Source organism: Dromaius novaehollandiae, chromosome 1, assembly GCF_036370855.1.
Source record: "Dromaius novaehollandiae isolate bDroNov1 chromosome 1, bDroNov1.hap1, whole genome shotgun sequence".
Taxonomy (NCBI): domain Eukaryota; kingdom Metazoa; phylum Chordata; class Aves; order Casuariiformes; family Dromaiidae; genus Dromaius; species Dromaius novaehollandiae.
In genome coordinates this window covers 192,489,538-192,506,530 of record NC_088098.1, presented here as the reverse complement: position 1 = coordinate 192,506,530, position 16,993 = coordinate 192,489,538, and the positions used below count along the sequence as shown (strand labels likewise).

General features: G+C 39.0%; 1 protein-coding gene across 7 annotated transcripts in view; it reads right to left on the bottom strand.

Moving 5' to 3' along the window:
• The window catches only part of CCDC169 (coiled-coil domain containing 169), a 53,938-nt gene extending 38,016 nt beyond the window's left edge, over positions 1–15,922 (bottom strand). For all 7 annotated transcript variants that reach the window (XR_010387275.1, XR_010387276.1, XR_010387274.1 and 4 more), the window contains exons 1-4: positions 15,772–15,922; positions 9,806–9,888; positions 9,237–9,347; positions 9,104–9,144 (exon numbers count right to left, since the gene is read on the bottom strand). Coding sequence is in view for 1 of the 7 variants with exons in the window: in XM_026098317.2 (XP_025954102.2) it covers positions 9,104–9,144; positions 9,237–9,347; positions 9,806–9,888; positions 15,772–15,848 (312 nt within the window). In the remaining 6 variants the exon portion in view is untranslated. The remainder of the gene's footprint in view (positions 1–9,103; positions 9,145–9,236; positions 9,348–9,805; positions 9,889–15,771) is intronic.
• Positions 15,923–16,993: the final 1,071 nt, after the last annotated feature.

Sequence of the window (16,993 nt, the reverse complement as noted above, 5' to 3'; positions counted from 1 at the left end):
TTCCATTTTTTGGGCATCTCTCCAGCCTAGCACAGTCATCGTTGTCTGTTCCAGAGTGAACTTGAAAATCTCATTCATCATAACTTATACCCTTGACCTTGGACATCATCAATCCCTTGTATTTGCTGGATCTGTGAAGTAATAATCCTGCCAATGGTTTCTAACAACTATCAAACATATACATCTGCCTCTTCTGTTTGAAATCTCTAGTCTTCTCCTTTCTATTATCTGCAGATCATTCTACCTTTTATTTTCTCTGATAATCTTCTGTACATCATTTTTGTTCCTTATTCAGCTCCAAATCTTATTTTTCATTAAAAAAAAAAAAAGTATCTGTTACTGAGATTCTCCTAGGAATGATTTTCATTAAGGTCAGGATTTTGCAGTAGCATGGCAAAAGAGGAAGTGCTTTCAAAAGATGTGCCAAGAGAAAATAACCCCTCCCACTGATTTAAAGAAAAAGCAATAGAAGAGCTATATCTTTCAAGACTGCTTCACCCATGACTGAACTGTTATTAACTTTAATCTGTTATAATAGATGCACTGGAGACATGAAAAGCACTGGGGTTTTTTTTTGTTTTTTTTTCTCCTAATTAAAGCAGAAATACCTTGGATGCAGATGAAACCTTTGCCCTAACACAGAATGCTCCTACATTCAATATAGTAAGAGTTGGCTGATTCAGGGAGAAAAAGTAAACTGCAGATTAAATAGACAATTTGGCTAAATTCCACTGGAGTCCTTCACTCTTTCATTAGGACATCAGTGTCTGTACAGAGTCAAAAGAGACAGACAGAGAAGTCCCCAGCACCTTCAAGCTAGGTTACTAATTTTTTTGGCCTTCTCAACTTGACTGCACCTTAAAGATTATAACCATGTGACCTGCCTAAAACATATTTTGTATCACCACAGTAATTAAACACGGTAAACATGGAAATTCATGCTATTCCATGACTTTCTCTGTGCAAACCAAGGCCCATTTACTTATTCCCCCACTAGATTGTCCATCAGTGTTAAGTAAGACAGCAAGACCTGGCATTGCAGCTGTTAGTCATGACAACTGCATATCTCCTTAGCGATGCTATTGGCCTAATTCCTTTGAGTTCTTCCACCTAAAGAGCAAATTGCTTTTAGATCTTTTTTCATTTAATTGTTTCAGAAGTGTTGTCCATTTTTTGCTGCCAATGCAGCTGGTTCAATGCAGATGCCAGGGTACTGATTCAACTCTGGAGGAATGATGATATCCAAATGCAACAAAAAAACCTGTACCTTTCACTGTACCATTGATTTTGATGAGCAAGCAGATAGAAGTAAGTTAATAATGTGACTAAAGTATATGGTCACCATGTGACTAAAGTATATGGTTACCATCTCCAGAGTGTCTGTATGCCTCATAATTTGCAGTGTATTTAACCTCACAATACTCTTGTGAATCAGAAAGTGGAATTATTCCCAGTTAACAGATTGGGAAGTGAAGCTCCAAATAAAAAAGGAACTTACCAGTCTAAATTGCACTTTAGAGAGAATTTAACATCCTATTCCTAGTAAAGGAATCTATGCAGTGCCTTATATTCTTCACATCTGGTTTTGTCATAAAACTTAGGGAGGCATCTGAACTGTTGATACTGTACCTGCCCACAGGCTAAGCTGCTTAGTTTGCTGCTGAAAATCTTTATGGTGTTTCAAAGCAAAGCTTCCCATTGGTTGTGTTCCTCATGGGACACAATCTGGTAACCATGCTCTACCCATATTACATGAGAAAGAAATCCTCTTCTGCCTAATAGCCTAAAAATTAAGCTCACAAAGAAATCAGAAGACTACATTTTAGTCCTCTACAACCTTAAAGGTCTGAATTCACAGCATCTCCTATCCTGAGAGTGCCTTTGCTATTATACTTAGTAGTGCTGAGATAATTCTTGAAGGCAGGCCACTAAGCAGTCAGGAATGCAAAATTTACAGGGATGGAGAAGAAACAAGTGAGAATAAACTCTCTTCTAAAAGTCCAACAATGAAAGTACTTCCTAAGCTGGAAGTCGTTTAAGGCCTTTTAATATATTTGCTCTAAAGACTTGAATACAAAAAGCATGAGCAGGCCTTGGAACCCAAGGCCTCCTCTCCTCTTCGCCAGGGAAAATGCCTTCATTACTACAATGCCTGGCTGACTTTTGTTTATTCTCCTTGGCCTCCTCCCATATGAAGAAAGGGTTTCAACTCTGAATAGCAGTTACAAAATGGTGTCTAACTCATGGCTGCAAGATGATGCCTTTTCCTGGTAAGATGACAGGATTTCAGACACAATTCTTGGGCATTTCTTACTGACCTCCCATTGGCATCCCATCTCTTCATGCTCTTTTGAGAATTCCAAGCTAGATGCCCCTCTCTCAGCTAATACGTAGGAAACTTAGACACCTAGCTCAGCCTTCTGACTTCTGTGCTTGGGTCCTTCTATGCTTGGGTCCAGGAATCCAAGCCAAACCAGCAATGTTGCAGTGCTCAGCAGGGCCATGCTGAAGTTCTTATGTGAACCTGGCCACATACCTATTCCTACTCAACTAACAGACCTTTCCAAGTCCTTAACACTATAAAATGCTATTTCAAAAACAGACATAAAATTTTAACTAGCAAAACCTTAAAAAGATTCTGAAGACCCATTTTAGCTAGGACTGGTCATAAGTTACCTCTCACTCCTCCTGTCAATGCAGAAATTGAAGAACTAACTGAGACCTTATATATCTGAAGTCTTTAGCTGCTGCACAGCAATACAAATCAAAACATGAGAAACAACAGCACATGAAATCGGTCGAATCATTAAAGGCTGTATTCACCTTTACTGAATCCTATGAGAAACAAGCAGAAAAAAATCATTGAAGCAGATTCAATTAATGAGGCTCATGGTAATACGATCAGATTAGTGCATAACACAGTAAAATCACAATAAAGCAATAACTCACAGAAAACAAAGCTTAACGCAAACAGTAATGCAGATTTGTAGCAGAGTTCTAGGTGCACAGAAAAGCCTCAAAAGCAAGGACCAGGAAGAGATGAAAAGAACCAGAAGGGGTTCCCTGTTACGTAATACTGCCCCGGAAGACGCAGTTGCCAAGAAGACTCCAGGATGAACCAGTAGGATAAATTCTAACAGGAATTTTAAAAAGTCCGGTGACCTTATTACTGGAATTGGTTTAACTGAATATTGAAATACTGCTGAAGTTAGATTTACTACAGATTCTTGTACTAAGCCTTGAATAGCTGGACAATGTATTCCTGGAAAGGAGACATAAGCTGACTAAGGGATTTAACCTAAATTTAAGATTCTTATTTTTCATTAAGTTGCCCATGTCAAGCCACTCTGAGGAAGCTGGTGAGCTAAAAGACACACTGAGATTTTAAATGAATACTTTCTTTATGTAAGGGAATTTTGCAGGGCTTAGCAAGATCTGCTCTCAGAGCAATGATACATTATGTTCCTTGTCCAGCAGTGACCAAAGCCCACAGTTTCACAAAGGGAACCCCTCTAATAACTCTCCAGTTCTTGTGTTCACTTTTCAACTATATAACTTAAGTTACATGTTTGGCTTAACACTTGCCAGAAAACAAAATTATGCAGAATGATACTGCGGCTGAATTTTAAAGCCACCCACATAAGCTGTTCTCATTCTGGATTCTTCCTTGCCCTTCTACCAGTGTCAGCAGAGGTGACAATTTCTATCAATCATTCCGCAATACACAAGGTGACAAATCTGTGACATCATCAAGATGCTCAAACTTGCTTTCATCAGAGCCCAACTCACACAGACTATTGATCCTATGGCAATTCACTCCTAATCCTCTTCAATTTTTCTCCATGAGTTAGCCAACAGAAGAAATACATCTGTCAGTTGTGTAAAAAGAAACAAGAAGCCTTTGCAATCTGCTCTACTTGACATTTTAAATCAAATGCAGTTTTGTTTAGAAAATAAACTCCTCTCCCTCCAAGACCAGCAGCTGATGTTTATCAGCTGATTTAACTGAATCTTTTAACATATCATAGTAATCTCACAAAGAGCAAAAAAGCAATTCTACATCTTTTACTTTTACTGAAACTGAAATTGATTTTTAGTTGATTTTGATAAACTTACTAACTATAAATTGTAGTAATTACTGGCAAAATGATACATAAAGAATTATTTAGCATAGCATATTTCTACATACAATATGCACTCAATATATATGCACTAGATACTGTATAGGCTTCATTACAGATAAAGAAAGGAGTACTGTACTTGTTAAAATGCCAAGTGCCCCCTTGTGGTTAGCATGATCTTTATACTCAAAACCAGACTGAGAGCTGAACTACAGGAATGCTGTGTCCTGTTTGGATCAAATGTTAGCAATGGCCATGACAAAGAAATGAGTCTGGAGACCTGTTGGAAAGTTCAGGCTCCTTCAGCGTAACCAGGTGTGGGATTCTGCCATCCAAATCATTATGCCGATGGTCCCCACTGCATGGCTCGTTGTGGTTGCCTGTGGACTTGGGAAAGAGGAAGGGAAAACTGAAGCCTCTGTTGTTGTGGTTCAGATTGACAGGACAAGATGTTGTTGACTCTGAAATGTTTCGCTTACGATCTCTGCTGCTGGGCATGGAAAAGTTAGAGGTTGCTTCTTTATGTGTTTTCCCTGGGAAACACAGATATCCAGCAGTCCCAGTCAATTGCTAAGGAATTCTTTGAATCCTGACCAGCCACCGAGCTGGAGAACAGCCAGCTAATAAGGCCAGCTGATTGCAAGATTTTTCCCTGATTGTGTTTTCTTTGAAATGCAAGGTGAATTTTTGCCTCCATGAAGACCGCACAGTGGTCTGAGTAAAAAAGTCTGCTGGTCTGTACACCACCACCAGGAGAGACAACTAATGCCAGCATAACAAGGAAAGTAAAAGAAAACAAGTCAAGCAGTAATCCAAAATACTTGTTCGAGGCCAAATGGAAAGAACAGGAATGGGAAGTCTGTGAGGAGGCAGGATACAACTTAGGGCCATCAGACCAGACTACAGAGGTTCCTCCAAAATCCTTAGGATCTTCACAGAAAGTCGGATAATCAGATTCATTCATCACATAGAGCTATTGGTGACTTAATCCAACAACAGCAACAAGGTTCATTTAACGGTGACTTGCTAGAATTGTCAGTATTTCCTATGCCATTATACAGTGCTGATGTTCCCTAAAGGCAGTTAGCAACACCTACTGAAATACAAATTCCTAGCTGTGTGTTTACTTAAATCCACGATGTTCTTCCTGTTATGCTGCCAACACCTTCTTCAACACAACACTGCCATATAGTCTGCTCACAGTTTAAAACTGATGACAAAAATTCTCAGGTTGTTCTGTGGAGGTCTCAGTTCAGTGGTCACTGTCATCTCAGAAAAACAGCCTTGCATAGCAAATATCTGGCCTTTAATGTCAGAATTTCCTAAATTATACTGCTGGGCATTCCTGAATATGGTGATTTATCACAGAAACCTTCATTCCTTGGCTAATCTTAACTAGAGCGTTGCTAAGGCAATGCTATCAGGAGTGTGCTCTTCTGAACTGATTTTGCAGTATGCTTTTCAGTATTTGCATACTAAAGCCTCTATCTAGGGATTCTTTCTTGCAGAAATGGTGAGAGAAAGAGAGATGATTTTCTTTCTGCTTACAGGGGAAATAATGCTTATCAGAAAGCATATATTTCACCAAAACTCGTTTAATGAAAAAATGTAAACAAATAAAGGTAGAGTGTTTAATAGGGGTAAATAATATTCACATCATGTTACGCTTTAAAGAGAGTAATTATTCCTCAAGTACGTACGATATTTGTATTATTTATTGGGATACAAAAGAAATTACTGACTAAACAGTTTTCACAGTTGGAACTCCCCTGTGCTTGTCACTATTTAGAATATTTTTAATCCACCCTCAATACACAAAAATGACTTTCTAAACCCTGGCTGTAAAAATTAGTGTGTTCAAGTTATTAGTTCTACATTTACCGTCATGTGATGCGTTCATCATTTTTGGAAACAAAAAAGAGGAATATCTCAAGTCAGAACAAGGACTTTAGAATGATAAGTGTATTTAAATGGTTTAGGGTTTTTTATAGCAGGGAATCATTCATCAGTATGATTCTAATTCTAAAGAGGAAATGCTGCTAACCATCTGCAACAATTATTGCAATTTATGATTATAGAAAATCCTCTGTGCTTCCTTGTTCATCATTCCAGAATTTACATTTGAATTCTTCTGTTTCATTCAGGTTTTTATAGCTTGCTCATTGCCAGGATCCCTGATGACTAATCTTTTTTTATTTTCTCTGTAGTGCTTGATATTGAGGAAATCTTTTATCCTACCTATCTCTAAATGGAATGAATTACGCTCTGGCCATGCTTTTCTCATTCTATCGACTGCGATAGGACCCTAAATGACTATCTAAGTGAAATAAATCTCCTTACTATCTTTGAACTATCACCTCTGACAAATATGGCTGAAATTGCTCAGTAAGTTAAAAATTATTAGAGGTCCCTACCAAACAGATAAAGAGATTGCATAACTCTCACTTCCTTAGGAAAACAGGGTAAAAAGAGTCACAAATAATATTTTATTTTCTAAATATGTTCCTCAAAATTAAATCTACAATATTAATAATTATTAAATATAATACATTAATATTAATATTAATCAATCAATAATCAACATAATTATATATTAAATATTATTAAATAATAATTGTTTGAATTAATATTGTTGTGTTAATATATTGATATATAATAATTATTAATTATCACAATATTAATTAATTAATAATCTACAATATGTTACAATATTCTATAAATTATGTCATTTTGCTGGAAGAATCAACTTGCTGTCTCTTCACAGAACGTCATATGCAATAGCAAGTTGAAAATTCTGAACATCATAATGCAATTTTGGTTTTATATAAAAACACACCATTTTTATATATACACACTCAGCTTTTTAATTCTGAGCAAATAAGGATTGATGACTGGCTGCAGAGTTCTTCAATTTTGTACACCACTCACCACATCTGTTCTTTATTCTCATCTTTGAAGAAGTTAAATATTCCCCCCTTCTCCCCTGAACAGAAAAAGGGTATGGAAAAACTTATATACATAAACACCTCAGTTTGATCTGTGTATTTTTGACCAATATTTTATCTGCCAAAATTAAAAGAAAAAAAAACGAGCTCTGCATTCTCCAAGAGTATCTATAAATGTGCACCTACTTTTCTGACAGCTTCAGTCAAAAAAACAGCAAAGCCCCCAAAATACATCTACTTTCTTCCCCTCTTTCCATCTCCCGAAAATCAAAACAAATCAGAAGGATTTTCTTTCCTTCTTTTTTCTTTTTTTTTTTGCTGGCTAAGAAATGGAAAAACATATTTCCTCTAATATTGGGTACTGAAGGATGAAGGAAGGACTTCAAACTGCAGGAGAAAAATCTATGGCATGGCCCATGGGCTCCAGACTTTCCTTAGGTGTCAGTGAACATGTCTAGGACTCTCCCAGATGCTTCCTAGACTCCTTCCAGCAGTATGAAGCTTTCAGCTGTGCTGTCACTATTTCCTTCACGGGAATAGCGATCAAACCCCTTAGAATAGCTCATAGATGAGGAGAGAACAGGGTATTTAGTAGAGATTAGAAATGTACTGGGTTGGGGCAGCACAGCTACTTGTAAAGGTCACAGGTTCTCTCACTGGTAATGACACTTTGAGTGCTTGGCAAAAGTGTAATGGGATTGGTGAAGAGAGTGTTGGAAATTAGATGGAAATAAACACCTTCAATACTGTAAAAGCACACATGCCAGTTGACATCTGTGCTTTACAAGTTTACAGAAATAACCTTGTTTGAAGCTGACCCTGCTCCAAGTTTTCTAGACCAATTTTCAGTTTTATTCTGTCTTCAAGACTTTTCTTCAAATATAACTCCAGTTGTATTTCCAAATGAATATGATGAAGCAGGCAAATAGGATGGGAAGGATTTTGTTCTACTTTTTGTTTTTAATTAGCTGTTTTGGGAAACAATCCAGCCAAACTAGAAAACCCCAATAGGGGTGTAGGACAGTACTAAAACTGGCAAGAACATTTACTATCTGAAGGCCAAGGAGCAGAACAGAAAGAGTAGGTAAAAACTATTCACACCCTGCTCACAATAGATGATTGTTTGCACTAAATGGTGTGCAGCCTCCTATGAGCTCAGTGAACTCCCACTAAGCTTCAGAATCTGAAGCAACAAAAAATCAGAGACATTTCTGTGAGGACAAGATGTTCAAATAAAAAACTTTAAAGGCTCCTGCCTCATAATTTTCAGTATTTCTGCTTACATTACAAGACATTATTACATTTATGTCTATCATCTCCCCTATTTCTAAAAGTGGGTGAGAAGCAGAAAAGGTGTCAAAGTAAAAAATTTCAGCAGATGAAAGATTAAGGGAAAAATAGTCCTGAAACTAAAAATGATTTTACTTAATTTCCTACTTCCAATTCCTTATTGGACAAAGTATTTGCTGGTGTTTTCTTGGCATGTTCTCCTGAGGATCATGGAAAATATTAAACACTTTGTTGAAACACAGATGGTAAAATATGAGTATACTAAATAACATTTAAAAATTCAAAACAGGTACCTTGTTTTGTGTTGCAAAAATGGTGAATGTACTGTACAATGAGGAATTTTCCTATAAATGTATTATGCAAAATGTAAAAGCCACTGATTATAAATGTTAAAATATACATAAAGGTCTTATATTTTTCCATTTGTTCACAGAAATAGTTTAGCTACTCCATCTCATACGACTCACTACAGGTTCAATCATACAACCTTCACTCAGCCCAAGCTTTCACTATATAAGATGATCCTTCCCAATGCTCAGTTCATATGTACCTCCTATGTATTGATTTTACTATATGCCTTATAAATTTATAAGGAACTGCATATCTCAAACAAGGAAAAAGTAAGCGGAATTGATCATTTTGGCTTCTACACAGGATTGTTAATATTTTCAGTGTGAAACTATTATATGAATTCTTTAATTACATCATGATTTTGATGCTTGTGCAACTAAATGCCACTGTACTCACCACGGGCATTTGATCAAAGGTACGAACAGAGGACAATTTATCTATAAATAAACAAAATATGTAATCGATTTATATCTTTTCAACATATAATCACTAATTCTATATAAAAATACTTAAGAATACCCATTTCTACCTGTTGGATTTCCACGAATAAGCTCCATCTTGGCTTGAAGTTTAATAATTTGTCCTTCCAGCTGTCTATTCAATTCTATTTGTGTCTCGTATCTAGTTTTCCATTCATTACCTTAAAAACAAACACAGGGTTACCCTGTTTCCCAGATTATTTCATGCTGTTGCAAACAGAAGCTACTATTTTTTCAAACTCTTCCCACTTTCTTCTGGAGACTAAGAAAGTCTCCAGTTAGCCATCCTCGTAACCAGGAAGTATTCATTTGTATACAAAGCAGCTTGAAAATCAAGGGAATTTTTTCCACTGGGTTTATTGTGGTCAGAATTTTAACCAACTCACTGTATAAATTCATGTTATCTATAGTTGCATTAATAATTAACAACAAAAAAGCTAACATGTAGCATTTAGTATTCCTTAATTTCACATTTTCAATAACACACTTACAAAAGTCATGTTTTAAAGGACAAAACTTCAATTTCTACATAAGAACGTGCATCTCTGTAGGGCCGACCCCAAAGAATTAACTGACTGTCTCTTATTCAATTGGGAAGACTCTGTTGCAATTCACTTACCTTCATCTTCAATACTGCTAAGCCTTTTTTCCAGTTCTGTCACTGTGTTTCTCAGTTCAAATATTGAGATTTCAAGCATCTGCCTGTGATATTTGGAGAAGTCAATTAACTGGCTATAGCATTAATCTTGTTATTAAAATCGAAAGACTAAATTGAACATATTTTCAGATGAAGTATCTGCTGCTCTTTCCTGTGTAATTACATCACCTAGCTCATGGTTTTTTTAATATATTTTCTGTAGAACTGCTATCAGTGATTAAAAAATAGAAGTATTTCTGGTACTTCGTGAACAGAATCGCTTTCATAACAAAACAACACAGACGTTTCTTAAAATTTAATAACTGTCTAGAGATCATGAGTGTTAAGCAAACTTAGAGAACACACTGGCCTTAATTCTTCATCCAAAAGAAGATGCCTGAGAAAGGCACTATTTGAGACTCCGAATTCTTTTTTTAATTTTGACGCACTTCTCAATGGTTAATAGTAATTATCTAAATTGTATCATATACATGACCCACAACAAAATCAAAGCATACCATTTTATTATAACTACTAGAAAGGAAAGCCAGTGATCAAAGTAAGATGGGTGTTACCAAAAAAAAAAAAAAAAAACCCCACAAAGCTAAAGCCACTGTTTTTTCAATAACCGAAGCTTAATCTTGTGGGGAAATATTTTTTTGCCCATTGATTACTTTTGTATACTGGTGGGCAGCCACATAACTCACAGGTAGGTTGATATGGACATTGGACTCTTTTGCTGCCTTGGAAGGCCTCACCAGAAGCAGAAGCTAGTAGAGAAAGAGACTGATGAGAGCATGACCCACTGCAACACATTAGATGAGCTGCTGAGTGACTCTTACTCTTGTAAGTAGGAAAATGGTAGTGTGGTTTACTACAACAACCATAGAATCTAGAACACCTTACAATTACTCGAAGAGGAAAGTACTACTAACTAAATTATTGACAATACTTATGACACAGCCTGGTTCTTCTTGGAGGTTTCTATGGAGAAGCATCCCTGCCTGTAAGATCTCAGGGAGTAAGCTGACAGCAGCATAGCTGCAAGCAAAACACAATGGTACACAACACAAGAGCAGTTTGTGCTTTTGTCCCAAGCAGTTAAGTTTGGAAGGGCAAGACATCCAAAAGCAAATGATTGTTGGGTGCCTCCATTTTTCAATGTCCAATTTGAGATGCCCGATATTTCAAAAGGACTGAAGACAACTCTGCAAATAAGACCCTTTGGAAGATGCTTTAGAATACTCACATGAAGAGTAAGACTGGTTTTAAAATCTTAGTTTTTGTGCATTAAAACAGACAAGGCGGAGAGCCATTATGTTCCTGTGCTGTCCTATTTCTTGTTTTGGGGTATTTTTTTGTCAGTTTTTAACAGGACAGCTATGTCAACATGGATCTTCCCTCTCTGAAAATGTTCTGAATGAGATATGGTCTTCAAAAAATAGTTACTGTTGGTTCCATCCTCCTCTGCTAACAGGGCTGATCACTGAGAAATGGTATCATCTGTTGCTCTCCACATGCTCACTTTCAATTAGTGAAATTTCTTTTCCATAGCTTGGAACATCCTTTTTCAATTAAAAGCTACAGAAGCAGAATCAGACCAACTGATCACAAGAATCAGAAGAGATATGCCTGGAATGCGGGGGGGGGGGGGGGGGGGGGCTGCCATGGCTATGAAATGTAAACAAAGGACAAGGTACCAATAAGCAGAAGGTAATTCAAGTAAGTCTCCAGTCAGAATGAGACAGAAACCTCTAATAGGGGAGGAACTAGGAGACCTACAATTCCCTCGTTGCTCTATTGCTCATTTTTGCCTACCAACTTTAAAGAAACAATTAAAGAACCGGTAACCTGTTGACAAGACAGCAAGTTCATGGGGTAAGTCCCAGCAAAAGACAGTTGAGAGAAACACAGCAGTTGAAAGGACAAGATATGGGAAAACTGGAGGAAATCTGATTTCTGCTGCTGATTTGCTCCACTCCAACTGAAAGAGGCAGATGGCTAGAAAGAAGAAAGTCAGTCTTACAATTTTGCTGACATCATTGCAATACAAACATGTTAGGTCTCCTTACAGCAGATTTCAATCAATCTCATAGGGCTTGGAAAAGAGGAAATTATGAGGATGGTGAGTATTAACATGGGATTTCAGGAAGGTAGTAACTGCAAATTAGATACAGTTAAAGCTGTTTATAACTACAGCTGAGCTGTACTGACATCAAATTAAGTTCTCCTCACAAAGCAAATCCTAACTAGGTGCTTGTATGAATGCAGAGGAACAATACTGTAAGAATGAGTTCTTTAAATCCAATGTTTTCAGTTTTTAATTTGTTACCATTTCAAAACAATACACAATTCTTACAGTGTAAGTTACACTCCATTCTTCCTTCTGCATCCTTAGCAAAACTGCTAGCCAACTTCCAATTATGCTCCTTCTTGACGAGGAAGTATACAAAAATGATCAACTTGAATTTCCAGGTGTCAGACTGTATCTGCTACACTGACAGAAAATCTTAATTTCATTTGAAGATTGAAATCAAATTTAAAAAAAAATCTAATTAGTATTAAACATTACTATTCCAACAGCACCTAGAAAGTATCCAGGTTGAAACCTCATTATTTTAGTCACTGTATATGTAGCAAATTACAGTCCCTGCACAGAGAAGAGATGGAAATAAGTCATTTTGACTGACTTTGTAAATACTGCAGGTTTTCACTGTATTGGAGTATTTTGTGTTGCCAGAGTTATTTCTAACTGTGATAGGAAGTGATGGTTCTGGCCACATGTCTATTACTGTGAATTTAATGCAGCTATGTATAGTTGCCTGCCCAAACAGGGATTTCATCTGTACTTTGAGAGACTGTGGAATGATTTTACCTACAATCTCATATTTATTAAACATAATTAGACATATTAAAAGCCTGTGAGTCTTTCTGATGTTAATGGAAAACTTATAGTCACCACAGTGGAAAGCACATAAACTCTGAGAGCTGGTGTTGAAGTAATCATCACAACTTAACCTCATCTTTGCATTCTACACCTCTAACAGAAATGCTCTGCAGATGAAAAGGAGAAAAAAGCTGCAATTGAGATAAGAAAGCTGTGACTGAAGTTACAAAAGAAGAAAATTGCTGAGTTTTTATTTAAGGCAGTTTACGCTTGTTATTTCACTTCAACATGACAGCCACTGAGAATGAAAGCCATTTTCCTGTACATTTTACTATCCAGATCTGGGTATCTGGTGCACGTTATCAGACAAAAGACTGCCTGAAGCCATTTTCTATAGTGGAGAGAGAAACAGTGAAACATTACAGGAGAAGCTTAAGGCAAATCTTCAGTTGCAGGGCATCAGCTCTGTAACATGGCAGACCTTTAGTGATTCCTGTAGAAGAGAAAATATACAGATGCATTCATAATCTATGAACAAAGCAGAAACAATACCACACAGTGCAAAAGGCAGCACAAGGAAGAGAACATACAGTACTGAAAGCCTGAACTTTGAAACATCTGCAGTGACCAGCATGCTGGGAAAATTGTACAACTTTCCTCATTATGAAAGCCACAAAAGCAGAAACCTCGCAAGCTGAAATAACAGGCAACTCTATCAACGTTACTAAGTATTTGATAAGCTTACACGTATGGCTTTGTCTCTTTGTCTACTAAGAAGTATACTACAGTACTATATGCCATTTCTCTCACAGAAACATTTGCTGTGAGATTTCCCAAACAAAACCTGCAACTGAATCCTGACTATAGTAATTCAATTCAGATTTACGCTACTAACTTCCATTAACATTTTTGAAAGATTTCATAGTATTAAATCAATAATCATTAAGAATTGGCAGGTACGTAGGTACAGACCCCTTACTGACATGAAGGATTTTTTAAGTTTTCTCTTGTAAGTAGAAGTCTCTTCTTCATGAGTGTTGAATGAGAGTGGTAGGTGGGCTGTTAACAAACTGTCTAAATGGAGTAAAAATCAAATAAACCAGTAAAAAGATGACAAGGCTGAGATTCATCCCTAGGAATGCATCTATCTCCAAGCTTTCTAGATACCAATGGAAAGAAGCAGGCACTTCTTCAGGGCTGATTCATCTCATTCCAAAACAGATATCTAAAGTAGGTCAGATGAATCACACCTTAAAAGGGCCTGTTCGTACTTGTTGACTATAAAAATGACTGGTTCAGATGTAGATTTCTAGCAACTCTCATTATTGACAGTTAGGTTGGGTGAATGAAGTCAAATATTTCACACTATCTTTACTGCCTATTTGTACACACAGGATATACAATGAAAATCACTGTAGAACCTACCTGGAGCAGCAAGTTTTTTATTCTGTCTCTGTCATGCCATAAAAACAGAGGTTTTCTATTTAAAATATATTTTCCTTTGATCAGCAAACAAGTCACAGCTTCATAATGTGACCTAGGCTTTGGGCCCAGTCTTGCAGAAGACTCCAAGAGGCATTAGCAAGAACTTAAGGTGCATAAAGATATCAGGCTTTCATTAATTCAGCCAAATATATTAGAGCAATGAAACAAAGCCAATACTGTTTTGCTTTTTATCTGAACTCCGATAATATCAAGATCTTGTGTACAGTAAAAGACTTGGTGTATGCAGAAGATAGTTCACATATTGTGAATCACTGTTATATTACATGAGATTCACTATAAACACATTTGATTATACATAGGTGCAAAAAGGTCCAAGCTCCTTTGTTAGCCATTTTGAACGCAGAAGCTGCCCAAACATTTTGACTGTCAATATTGTCTTCTCCCTTTCCATGACTGAATAAACACTCTTATAAAGCCCACAACTATTTGCAAAGAATCTCTAGTCTGGACACTGAATGAAAGACTGTCCCGGGGAAAGTTAGTATAGAATAGTATGTTTGAAAATTGTACTAAAATGCAAGTATTAAGTGCCTGAATTTAGGCAGCACAGTAGCTTCCGACACTTCCTAATTTTTAACTTAATATTCAAAAGGCAGTAATGTTCTTTAATACAGTGAAAAGCATGTAATTTCCTAGGCAAAGTGTAAAAACAGAATTCCACCATAAGCCATTGCGTGAACATCCACGCAAATCATCAGAACGTCGAAATGTCTGCTGCCCAAGTAAGGGGCTAAGTGGTAGCAGTACCGAGTAGTCATCTCCTCTGCCGACCCGCACCAGTGAGGGATGAGGCGCCTTCCCATAGGTTTCAGAGATATTTATTGGTAGCAGAGGAAGAGTGAAATCCAGCTTTGCAGTTTCAACACAGCTCAACACTACAGGAAGAAGGTGGTCTGGTGCTCTTCTTCCCCCAAACAGACAGTTGGGCACGCACACGTGGTCTTCTCTTGTTCCCATACACCAGTTCTCATCCCCACACTGGCCCCCCATCCCAGGCCCATCTTCCCTGCCCGTACAGTGCCAGACACACTTCTCCGCCTAGCTTTAGAGTTCCTGAACGGATATTTCTTATTTCTTCAGGCTCCTCATGCCAGTCCCAGGCCCACAGCCAGCTCTTCCTTCTCCCCAGCTTTGCCTAGCCCGCCCCAGGTCTTCCCCCAGCCCCACACTGCCCTGCTCCAAAGCATGTCACCTCCCTCCCCGCCCTCCCCGCCACCCAGCCCTCCATCGTCGCAGGGTACGTAGGTAGAGAGCCACCCCTCCTCCTCCTCTCCCGGGCGCAGGTTTAGCCGAGGGCCCTCGCGAGCCCCGGCCCCGCGTCCAGCCCACCAGGCCTCAGCTCCGCGGCGACACCCGTGGGGGCAGTCCGATCCGATCCGATCCGGTCCCGTCCGGTCCGGTCCCGCCGGGTCCCCAAGGCCGCCGCCTTCCCGCCCTCCCGCCTCCCCACAGCCGGCCGCGGCCCCGAGGAGCCGCCCCCCGCCGCGCCGCGGCCCTGGGGCAGCGCGGGGCAGGCCGGCGCCTCCCGCCGCGGCGGCTGCCCCGCCGCACTCACTTCTTCCGCCTCTCCCGCCCCAGCTCCGGCGCCAGCCGCTCGGGGCCGCCTGTGCCGCCGCCGTCCCCGTCCCCCATGGCGCAGCCCGCGGCGGTTGCGCGGGGCAACGGCGGCGGCGCCGCACAGCGCGGCCTGGCCCCGCGCCGGGACCCGGGGGGCCGGACGGTGCCGCTTTGGCCCCCTTAAGCCAGAGATTTGGCCCCGCGGGGTGAAGTTTGGGCGTATTCAGCTTCCATGACCTGCGGGACACAAACATGGGCTGATTTTTTTTTCCTTAACGCTTCTTTTGGCTGGAAAGTAGCAGGGTTTTAAATACATGCTTTGACCCACATGTGAAGGCAGGCACAGCACAATGGGGCCTCGTCTTAAAAGAGTATCTAGTCTGTATTTTAGCACCCTTGATAATTGTAATCTGTGCTGGGCATAAACTAGTTTGCAAGTACCTAACTCGAGGCAGGAGAGAAGAGCTTAGAATAACCAGTGTTAACTGTCACAGATCAAGACACATATATATGGATTCACAGATATTAACATTTTCTTCAGTATATTAAGGTGTTCTGCATTCAAACAAAAGTGTTTCATGTTGCATTTTTCAAACAAGGGGTTACAGGTGGGTTTGTGGCTTTCTCAAGGTGAGGCTTCGTGAGGTGGGCTGCATTTATCTAACAGCTTAATACTGCAAGAGTGGCACCCCGCCTGCTACCCCCTCCCTGCCCGTGAGTTTTAGTCCTAAGGCTGTAGTTTCTTACATTGAAATGGGCCAGTCTAGTTTACTGATGTTGAAACAGCAAAGTCCTGATCCTCATGTTTATCTGCATACAGCTGCTGCTTGCCTTGTGCCAGTGTTGGCACTTGTCAATCTTCTCTATGAGCCAATTCAATTTGCAAATCCAGCAGAAAAACAGGAGGAAAACAGCCAAAACCTAGACTGCCGCCTTCAGGATTAGCGATCCAGCAGGATCTAGTGTATTGGGGTAGGACAGCAGGGAAGTTGAAACTTGACTATAAGGAGAAAAATTCATTTTAATTTCATTTTTCTGATATATGTTAGGATGGGAGGTGATTTCTGACAGTCTCAAGTTATAATTGATGCTATTATTCTAATCAATGAATTATCACTTGAGATGCGGATTGAATGCAAAATTGTCGGAGATACTTAATCAGAAACATAAATTTAGACAAATATTGCACAGAAACTGCATTTAAATTTAGCTGCTCATTT